This window comes from Notothenia rossii (assembly GCF_949606895.1).
Source record: "Notothenia rossii genome assembly, chromosome: 7".
In the NCBI taxonomy this organism is placed as follows: Eukaryota; Metazoa; Chordata; class Actinopteri; order Perciformes; family Nototheniidae; genus Notothenia; species Notothenia rossii.
The window spans coordinates 31,562,947-31,574,171 of NC_136905.1; the positions used below are offsets into that span (position 1 = coordinate 31,562,947).

At 39.4% G+C, this 11,225-nt stretch overlaps 1 protein-coding gene across 2 annotated transcripts in view; it reads left to right on the forward strand.

Moving 5' to 3' along the window:
- me1 (malic enzyme 1, NADP(+)-dependent, cytosolic) overlaps nucleotides 1-10,539 on the forward strand; it is a 97,861-nt gene extending 87,322 nt beyond the window's left edge. For both annotated transcript variants that reach the window (XM_079693963.1, XM_079693964.1), the window contains 8 exons: nucleotides 5,174-5,283; nucleotides 5,814-5,911; nucleotides 6,079-6,192; nucleotides 7,253-7,358; nucleotides 7,710-7,852; nucleotides 8,504-8,677; nucleotides 9,713-9,811; nucleotides 9,931-10,539. In XM_079693963.1, coding sequence (XP_079550089.1) covers nucleotides 5,174-5,283; nucleotides 5,814-5,911; nucleotides 6,079-6,192; nucleotides 7,253-7,358; nucleotides 7,710-7,852; nucleotides 8,504-8,677; nucleotides 9,713-9,811; nucleotides 9,931-10,098 — 1,012 coding nt within the window. In that variant the 3' untranslated portion in view covers nucleotides 10,099-10,539. The remainder of the gene's footprint in view (nucleotides 1-5,173; nucleotides 5,284-5,813; nucleotides 5,912-6,078; nucleotides 6,193-7,252; nucleotides 7,359-7,709; nucleotides 7,853-8,503; nucleotides 8,678-9,712; nucleotides 9,812-9,930) is intronic.
- The last annotated feature ends 686 nt before the right edge of the window (nucleotides 10,540-11,225 follow it).

The following is an 11,225-nucleotide window of genomic DNA, read 5'->3' on the forward strand; positions in this document are numbered from 1 at the left end:
TAAAGCCTCCACTATGTTCTATAGTTGTTATTTTGCATGTCAGCTGTTTTGTGCAGAGCAGGTTGAGCACAATGTGTTTATAGAGCTGTTTTTATTGCGAACAGCTACAGTTAAAACTACCTTATGCGACACACAAGACTGTTTTAAAAGAAGTCATGTGATGCACTGTTGCTATTGATTATAGCCACTTGTTATGGAGAAACATTCCATCCCTCAAAACTACTGCATGCAGTCGTAAAGGACACACTAACCACAAGCTGTGTGAGAAACATTTGGTTAGATTCACTGTCAAGGGAAGAACCAAGGACTTTTGTGTTATACCTGCACACACTGGGAGTCATCTGAGCAGGAACAAAGTTTTTACTCAGTTGTACACGCTTAAGCAGGAGTGGACAGGTTCATCCTAGTGACAGATGCAAACTCTTTCCCACCAGGCCCCTTTTGGTCTCAGAAAGTCACTGAACAGACTCTGCTGTTGACAACGTGCTGGCAAAAGAGACGGAAAGTCATCTCATTTCCAAATCTAAATAGCAGGAATACACCTTTTTTTCAGAACAGTCATAAGAGTTGGAACGAAGTCCCTGTTTTGGGATTGGAGTTCAACAAGTCGTGATCTCTGCTTTGAGTTCAAAGTTATAACAACAGCAGTACCTTTCTTATTTTCTATCAATATTAGTTACATATTAAAAATAAGTCAAAACCTACTATGGGCACACCTAGAGATAAATAATAATAGATAATAGAATAAATAGAATATTTGATGGATCCATTGATCACAACCTAGATTACTATTTGCCAGTATTTTTAACATCATTTTAAAAACATAGGCAACGCATAGTTATTTTATAGCCACAAAGTTACAACACTCCTCAAAATGCCAAATGTGTGGTTTGCCAGCTAAATTGTTAATGCGCACCATAATAATAAGTCATTCATATTTAAATATTTTTTACAATGTTATCAACTGAAGTAATGATTTGGCACCCTTCTACATGTTTTTCCGTCTTCCTGTGCTGTTACTTAGTAACAATTATTCCCATTATTTAGCAGGCAAAAAGGTGCATTGTCAGATGTTGGCGTTTCATTTAGAGGGTCGCCAAGGAAAGACAAAAGACTGTCGGGCAGAACAGGGACAACAACGACACAAATGGCCTCCAAGACGAGCTTTGTTTAAAGGTCCCATGTCATGCTTTTCCGGTTATTACCCGTCCCCTTGTGTGTTATGAAGCTTTTTCTGCATGTAAACGGTCTGCAGTCACAAACCCTCAGAGTACACCCTAGCGAGTAAAACTCTAACACAGAAAAGACCTGTCTAGGCTTCCCCAGAACGCCTCGTTGGAGATTTCTCTTTTTCCATTGTTTTCTTCCTGGGTACAGTGACGTGCCCATACCCAATCCGTGGAGATCCTCACACACACACACACACTCTCTCAGCGGCCAAACTTTGACGCACTGTAGGGGGGGTTGCTAGTGGCGCGCTTACACTGTAGGTGCGCTTCGTTTGGGGGTGCTAATGGAGCCTCGCAGATGGGGGTGCTGCAGCCCCTTCAGAATCCCCCCCTTCCCGCGTCCATTTGCGATGTCTCGCTGTCTCACAGACCCCACGCAGAAAGCAGGAAATGAACCCAGCTCACACTGTCCGCTCCTCACAGCATCGAGCCGTGCAACGTCCCGCCAACACGGCACCCAGACCCCACGCAGCATTCTCATCTGTTTGTCATTACTGGTGTCATTTTCTGGTTGCTAACGCCATTGTAACACATAATCACTGATGTTCAGCTGTAACGGTGGTTGACTCATCAGAACAGAGTGGGCGAGCTGACCAATCAGAGCACAGTGGGCTCACAGGGAGGGAGGGGGGGGGCAGGAGCTCCAACAAGCCGTTTAGGACAGAGAGTGAATACACATACTATACAGAGATGCTGTATGAGAAACCAATGTGAGTTTGGAAAATTGCACAATATAAATCTGTTCTAGTATACCTCAAAAATGGAATTATGATCAGTAGAAATGGCCATGACATGGGATCTTTAAGGGAAAGCACACAAAAACACACACACACATTGTCAAAAGCTCACCCCCTATCTTTATGGCTCTTATGGATCTAAAGAGCTTTCTGCATTGGGAAGATGCTCCTTTCTTTCTGCACGGTACCACAACCACAGATCTGTAGTTTATGGTCAGTGGGTGCCCATAAATATGCCTGTGTTCACAGCTCAGCCTTTTCTCAGCAGCATCTGGCCTTTCTGGGCTATGATTTTAAAGTAATACATAGAATTAAATGTCTAAAAGACCACTTTTTCAGAATAAGAAATCGTTTATTTGTCCCGCACCGGGGAAATTATTCGAAACATTACAACACAGTTCTTTGACTTTAGTCAGAATACTTGCATTGTGTGAGTACGTCTCAACATCTACTGAGAACTTAACTTCCAGAACTCTTCCTACAGTATAGGCAGCTTGATTTTTTGTGAACTGGTGTGACCTCTCCAGTAGTCATTGCATCAAAACCATGCCAGAGGGCGCTGCACTGGCAGAGGCTACATCTATGTCGCCTGTCTCTGACTCCAAAAGCCTCAACACAATGAAAGTTTATAGCTCCCTACTTGGCCTCATTATTCCTCCTCTTCGCACAAGCTCTCCCTGCTTTAGTAATACTCTCTGCTTGATAGGAAACACATTTCTCTATTCAGCACTACTGCCGTGTTGGCAGTTAGTCAGCTGGGCTATCAATCTCTGCATGAGGAACCAGTGTCTTGCAGAGTGGCAGAGGGAAGGAAACATTGACCCAGCGATGGACAGTTTTATTGCATTTGAACACAGCTCTAGTCGCTTCTCATCCTGCATTTCTTTCTTGTCCCGCTTCCGCTCAATTTCATCCCCCTGCTGAAAGTTTAAGCAGTTTAGCAGCAACTGTAGCAAGTGGGAAAAAGCTTTAGTGAATTTTACGACATCAGTGCAAACGAGGATCCTTGGCCTTATGAGGTATGAGGCAGGGTTTTATGAAAAGACAAAGACAATTAAAATACAGAATGGAGAAATAGAGTAAAACAGAGTTAAGGAAGAACTTCAAACCTCCCCCCTGTTGACAGGGCTGCAGGTGTTGGGAGGTTTCGTGCCGCCTCGGCCTGTTTGCTTGGCCCGTCCTCAATTTCTTTCACTCACTGAAATATGGTCCCTGTACTGTAGTTTTTAATACAGACAGACAGACAGACAGACAGACAGACAGACAGACCTCACCCTTTCCTCCCATTGTTTCTAATCTATACGGTCACATCCTTGAGACAGCTATAATGTAGTTATTGTACTGTAAAGTCCTCAGTTGCAAGGGTTTTCCTCAAACAGAACATCTTAAAACCAATCCTTTCAACTCACATTTGAGGAACCCCTCCCCAAACAGTGATTGTCCAATCGCCGCTTAGCTAATTTAACTAGGGAGAGCAGGTGTGTCAAGTTTGTGCGCTGAAAGGTTGTTCATGTTCGTTCATTGTTTGCCACAGATGTTATTTTCTGCAGTAATCAAAACCATATGGAAAAGTACAATTAACAAGAGAACTAGGGCTATGCTAGCTTCCATGTTAGCTTCAAAAACCTGTCATCCCTGCAGCGCTCTGTAGGAGCAATGCACAGTATTGCACAACCTGATCTCACCAGAATGCGTGACTCCACCACGACTCCTTTTAACACCGCATTGCGTGGTGGAGTCACGACATTTGTTACATTTACGTGTCGGCCAAGGAGTCGTGGTGGAGTCACGCATTCTGGTGAGATCAGGTTGGTATTGCAAGAGCTTTGTGGATGGTGTTTTTATTTTAATCTTTGGAAGCGAATATCAGGAGCAAAAGTGTTAGCAATGGATAATACAGAATAGTTATCTGCTCTAACATTAACCGCAAAATGTAGCAAGTCCAACCTGAATCAGCATTATTTCCAATTAGCATTTCATGAGCTAACTACATTTGGTGAAGTTTTGGGTAATATGAAAAGATTAACATTTAACACAGCACATCCACTGTTGTAGTGTTTCCCCACTCGGAAGCCAGTTCTACCACCAGAATTTAACTTTTGTGGATTTGCAAAAGATATAACTTCAGCAGCAACTTGCTATCTTAGATATTGTTACCTTAGCTAACATGCTAATCAATCCTTCGAGTAAAAGCCTTTTCTAAGATCATAAAACTAACGTTGCTAACTTAGCTAGGTAGCTAGAGCTGAGGCTGCGAAAGTTTAAAATATTGGCAAATTGGTATTTAATGCTGACTTTAACAAAAATAATTAAGACTATATTTTTACTGTAGTAATAGCCACTCTAAATGTATCTTTTTAAATAATGAAATTACATATTTTAGATCTATCTGCTATTAGCTTAAAGACATATGTATGTCCTGTACACCTACACTAGGTAGTACTTTGCTTTTCCTGCAGCTGAACCCCTGTCTCTCATGTTGGAAAGCAGCAGCAGTCCCTTTGAAAACATCCAGTAAATTCCTGAACTAAAGTCCCATATGTTGACAGGCATGGGAACTCTGGATTCCTCTCTGCTGCGGCTAAATCTAATTTAAAGACCCATAATGCTGACCTTAAAGCTTATTTTTGTTGCACGATGTTTTTGTAGGAGCTTATTGGCACAGTATTGACTGTGATAGGTGGTCTCAGCAGCATCTTGTTAAATTGAGCATGGCTGCTTTACTGGGTGGGCACTGCAGTCTTTTCTTTTCTCATGTTATTCTACTCCTTTATGTAGGTTTATCCTCCCTTTGTAAATGTGGGGGAAACAGGTGTCAGCTTGTCAAATGCCCATTTAACAAGAACAAGTTATGTGACTTTAAATTAAGCATGAAGTCTCACTCAAGAGTTTTCCTCTCAATATCTTGAAATATTTAAATTCAACTTCAAGAAATCTGAATAAAATACATTGTTAAAAATGTTTTCCACTGAGAAGCCAGCATCACATTTCTTAATTTCTCACCCTGTGATGTGTTATGTGGTTAGAGAGCGCCTCCCTCAGGACTGCAATACAGTTTTTTTTTTTAAAGTGGAGACAGCTCTCTTTCTACATGTGTTTATGTGTGTGTTTGAGTGTCCAGAAAACTATCAAAAGTCCAATCACTTTGAAAAATTAAGAAAATAGCTCACTTATATCCTTTATTTCTTTGTTTCTGTCTTCTTACAGGTATGGAATGGACTGTTTGATTCAATTTGAGGACTTTGCAAATGTTAATGCCTTCCGTCTGCTGAGCAAGTACCGCAACAAGTACTGCACGTTCAACGATGACATTCAAGGTAACAAAACGACACAGACTCACACTCACACACGCACAGATGGCCATTAATGGCCATTGTCTCATATCCTTATATACATATATGGATATCATACTGTTATGATAAATGGGGGATTCAGCTTTTTATTTTTCTCAAAACATTTCTACAAGGCATATATTCCTGATTGATTGTGTATGTTATTTAGGCATTTTTTACATAATGCTTAAAAGATTAACAAAAAAACAAATATAATAAATACATAAGTTTGCCATGGTGTTATGAGGTTAATATGCAATTATTCAAATGTGTGCCATACTATGTAGATGAAGTTGCTTTATGTTTTATTTGTTAATTTATTTTGTATTATTTGCCATACAGCAAGGAAACATCAGATTTTTACTCTAACTGGTCTTTCTTCGATCTTACTTATTTAGTTTCATTAATCACTGTTGTCTATCACTCTTGAACATACAGCAGTAACATGTGTGTCACAGAACTTATGAAGAATGTCAGTAAGAGTATATTAAGTGTGTGTCTGTAATACTCCTCAGGTACTGCTGCTGTGGCAGTAGCTGGACTCCTGGCCGCTCTCCGCATCACTAAGAGCAAAATGTGTGACCATACCATTGTGTTCCAAGGAGCAGGGGAGGTATGTACAGCACACTTATAGCAAGACTGACAACAAGAGTTCATCTTTAGATATTTGCAAATCTCAATTCTAAAAGAATGAGTCACTCCTAACACCATGCGCACAGGTGATCTAATAAAAACCCTCCTGATGCATTTCCTCTTGTATCCCTCCCTTTGTCTTCCCAGGCAGCGATGGGGATTGCAGAGCTGATCACAATGGCCATGGAGAAGGAGGGACTCGCTAAGGAAGAGTGTCTGAAAAAGATCTGGATGGTGGATTCCAAGGGTCTCATTGTCAAGGTGTCAGGATAAAATACTTCACATTGCATAACTAAACTTATCCAATGTAATCTGACCAATATGTTAGCAGAATCAATAGTTCAATAGGAAGTTAGTAAATTAATCCCAAAGTCCTGAATATCACTAACACCTGTAACAGGTTCTGGATCTCTAAAGGAGGATTTTCCCAAGCCGTTGGAAGTCAGTTACCTCCACAAACAGGAAAAAACATTTACCATGTTAATTAGTGTGAATGCTGATATTATATACATCTGATATTTAACTCCTTCAGCCTACTTTCAGCTACAGAAACCATTCAACTTTTAACTTATTCAGCTATTTCAGGACATTGAGGCTATACATTTTGTTGTTTATGCCTTTTTAAAACATTTTCTTTTAAGTATTAAGCTTCTTCACTATTTTTCCTACTCTTCCAGTTTAATATTTCAATTTCAAGTTTTCAACAAAGTCATTGCAATGCATTTGAGCTGTAACAATTTGATTCAAATCATTTCACTTTTCTGCATTTCTCCGCTAAGTTCAGCAACACACTTACTTGGTTATTGTAGCTAAAAGCAGCTACAGACCATTCAACTAATAACATATTCAACTTTTTCTGCATTTTCAGCTAAATTCAGCAACAAATGTACACAGTTTACAGCATCCACACGCATTTTTAGCAGGAAATGCATTTTCTATTTTATAACACAGGTTTTTTCCTTGGAATCACAGCAAAAGGCTCCTACACTAACATCTGCTAAACATCTGTTTTTTCTACCATATCCACATTATTCATCCCACTTTCCTCCTTCTCATCCTCTGTACTTAATTCCAATCTTTATCACTGCCCCCTCAACTCCACCAATACCACTCTCTGTCCTTTTCCTCCTTTCTCTGTACTTCATATTCATTACATTTGACCTTCTGTTTTCTCACTGATTTCCAACTCGGGATCCTTTTGCTCAGAGGAACACTTTGAAGAATATTTAATTCCTTCAGCAATTAAAGTGTCAATGATTTTCCACATATGGTTTCATGCCTTTAATGTCCTCCTCTTCAAACTTCCTCTCCAAATCCGCAGGGCCGGGACAGCCTGACTCATGAGAAGGAGAGGTTTGCTCATGAGCACCCACAGATGAGGAAACTGGAGGATGTTGTTCATGAAATGAAACCCACAGCCATCATTGGTAAAAAAAAAAAAAAATTTAAACCAATAACAAGCATTAGATGTTTTCAAAAGACAGACAGATCGCAAGTTTGAAGCTATATGTTGAGCATATTGTCAGAATGGTTTTTGATAGATGATATTGATGGATTGGATGCAAGAAAGGACAGTTAGCAGCATTTTAGGTGGCTTAAGGAGTCTGTTTCTCCTAAATTGGGGGCGTGCTAACTGCCTTCTACTGTAGCTAATACACTTACTATGGATAGGTATCTCATACAACCAACTTTTAAAACATTCCAAAATAAGGGAAAGCTCTGAGAGAAGCAGACTGAATTAGAATGCATTGCTCATGTCTAACTGCTTCCTGTCTCAGGTGTGGCAGCTATTGCTGGAGCCTTCACTGAGCAGATCATCGCAGACATGGCTTCCTTCAATGAGCGGCCAATTATCTTCGCCCTCAGCAACCCGACCAGCAAAGCTGAATGCACTGCTGAGCAGTGTTACACCATCACACAGGTACTCCCTCAAGACTTTCTTCATGGCAGTAATAGTAGTCAATTTATCGCCTACTTATTAATAATCCATTAAGCAATAAAGTCAAAGTTATTTTCTTGCAATAATGGCTGAAAGTGTTGTAGATTTCCCGCTTTTCTCTGTTTTATTTTATATTGAAATGGAAATCATTGAGTTTTGGACAAACAAAACACCTAAAGACTTCACCGTGGATTTTAAGAAACTGGGATGGTCATTTTAGCTATTTTCTGACATTTTACAGACCAAACGATTAATCTATTAATCTAGATAATATTCTGAAATTGTATTGATATTGAAAACAATTGCTAGTTGCGACCCTGAATACATACTGTAGCTATAAATGGTTTCATTGCTAGTGAATATGTGAAACAAGCTATTAATATTACCCAGAGGGGCCAAGGCTTTTCCTTTTCCCATTAGTGAAAGTAATTAATGGCTCCATAATTAAACGGGTTCCCCTTTGCCCATTTTACAGTTCTCCACTTGGTTTCATGACAATTGGTTCAGTATTTTTGTTCTGTAATCCTGCTAACAAACAGATAACAAACCCAACTGAAAACATTATCAATGGTTATAATATTAAAATGTATTTTAAAATAAATACATACATTGCCATCACTCACTTTCCTGTAGGGGCGGGGCATCTTTGCCAGTGGCAGCCCATTTGACCCCATCACCCTGTCCGATGGGAGGACGTTCTACCCTGGTCAGGGAAACAACGCCTACATCTTCCCCGGTGTGGGCCTGGGGGTCATCGCCTGCGCCGTCCGACATATTACTGAGGAGATCTTCCTCACTTCAGCAGAGGTAACGCACTGACATAAACAGTTCATTTAAACCTTTTCAAATCTTTGATATCCTTTTTAAATAAATGCATGTATTTGTATAATCAATTGTGTAATATAATTACTCATGATGTCACCAGACCTATACTTTGCACTCCACTGGTATTTAATGAATGCCTGGAGCCTTTCATGGTATATGGTATTATTGACAGTGACTGAAATATTTAGAATTTGTACAAAGGTAGCAATACCAGACTGTAAAATAATAACTTTACAAAAAAAGTCCTGCATTTAATGTAGGTATTGATTTCAATAGTTTGTTGTAGAAGGATAGGAATGGATAGTATACAGGCAGGCTGGGTTTGTACTACTGATTTTAATAATGTAGTTGGTCATGGTGAATCTATTTTTAGGGTGGGGGTTAGGGTTAAGATATAACAGTGGTGCATATTATATAAGCTCATCAGGTTTGATATAAAACTTGTAACTGTAGCTGTATATAAATGAAAGTGTAATATTTGTCTCTGAAATTGAGTTGGTTGAAAGTTATTTCAGTCCGATGGCACATTTGTTTGACTTTTATGGATATGAATAAGGGCTCAAGTATTTTAACACTGAGTTAACTGCATGACATTGAAAACTGAAACTATAAAGAATAGGCGTTTATCAGGAAAACGGGCCATTAGACAAATCGGCTTTTGGTCCAATGGGTCTTCTTTTTTTTTTTTTTGCTTTTGGGCATTGGAATAAAGACGTGACTACTTTAAGACTTAGTTAACTGTATAACATATACAAAGAGAGAGACAGAGATTGGTGGTGTAAACTGGATGGGCGTTTGTCAGAAAAATGGGCCATTTACATTTTTAATATCATATACACAACGACAGTGTAGTTTTGCTGTATAATATACGTATATCCAGAGAGAGAAAGAGATTGGTGGTGTCAACTGTGAAAAATGGGCCATAATAGACTTTCGGTCCTTTGGGACATTTTCCTGATTATTTGGGTTTGGAAGAATTCTACTGTAAACCTGAGCTGTGTGTTTACCATTAAACAGGCTCTGGCTGACCTGGTGACAGAGAAGGACCTGGCAGAGGGACGGTTGTATCCTCCTCTCAGCTCCATCAGGGAGGTCTCTCTCAAACTAGCTGTCAAGGTGAGAGCTCAGTGCACACACAACAAAGACCAGATGTACCTCACAAGCTGTAAGAGTCTAATTGTATAGTGACTTGTGAAACAGATAATACTTAAATCCTCAAAATGTTTGCATTACAGATCATCGAGTATGCCTATAAGCACAACATGGCGACACTTTACCCGGAGCCGTCCGACAAGAAAGCATACGTGCACTCACTCACCTACAGCACTGATTATGATGAGTTTGCTGTGGCCTCGTACAGCTGGCCGGAGGACAGTATGGCTATGCAGTCATGCAAACTGTAATGCACTGGACAACAGAATGAGGCCAGGGGGTGTAGGGTAACTACTGAATGCAACATAATCACAAGACATGATGTTGGGATAGGAGCAAGGGTGTGCGTAGAATTTTTCTCAATGATATATTTCTGTGAAATGAATGGTGGCAACACATAGAGGTAGCCTATGCTTTATGTCTGTGATGTCTGCCTATGGTAGTTTGAAAATACATTTGAACAGTTAATTCAAAAATTGCTGAAATTAAGAAAGCTTATAAAATGTGAAATGAAAGCCGTTTGCCGAACTTGTGAAATATTGCGCTTGTGGCTGTTATCACAATACATTCTATGATAATATATCTGGGGAAAGACCTAGTTAGTTAGTTTTACTGTAAAAAGCAGTGACTTCATGATTGTCAGCTATAATCCAAAAACGTTTTATCAAATTAAAATGGTTTTGATTAATGTTTCACTTGTCTGGTCACTTCATTTCTGCTAATAAGACAATGATGCGTTTGAGCATAAGGCTTGGATATAAATGGGTACTTCTAATTGAGTTTCTCACAGAAATACTGTGAATAAAAGTTTTTATAACGACAGACACACTAGTATTTTCATCAGTGCAAGACAGAATGTTTAAACTGTCCATTTACTCTCATGGTGACATCAACTCCCTTGGTAAATGGCAAACATTGGAAGTTTCTCAATGTCGAGTATGCTGCAGAGCCACTATTTCAAGTATACTACGTCATCGAGTGGTGCCGAAGGACTTTTTAAATGCATGTTAAATAACCAGCATTCAGCTACTACTTGAAATAGTGGCTCTGCAGAAAGTATACTCGACATTGAGAAACGGCCATTGTCTCTTGGTTTGTTATTAAAAAAACATCAAAACGCTCTGCAGGGTGGTTGTGAAATGCAGCTTGTGGTACTCTGGCTGCCTCTAGTGGCCAATGTCAGTGAATAAGAATCCTATTATCACACTCAGAAGTATCAGAAGTACTTTCTCTCCAGAGGGATTAGATTTATTTTGGACTGGTATTCGTTATTTAAATAAAAAAAATCTTGCATTAATTACGAATATTCAAATAAACAGAGAAGTTGAAGTGCAAATGTGTACATTATACAAAAAGATATAACAAGATACAAATCTGT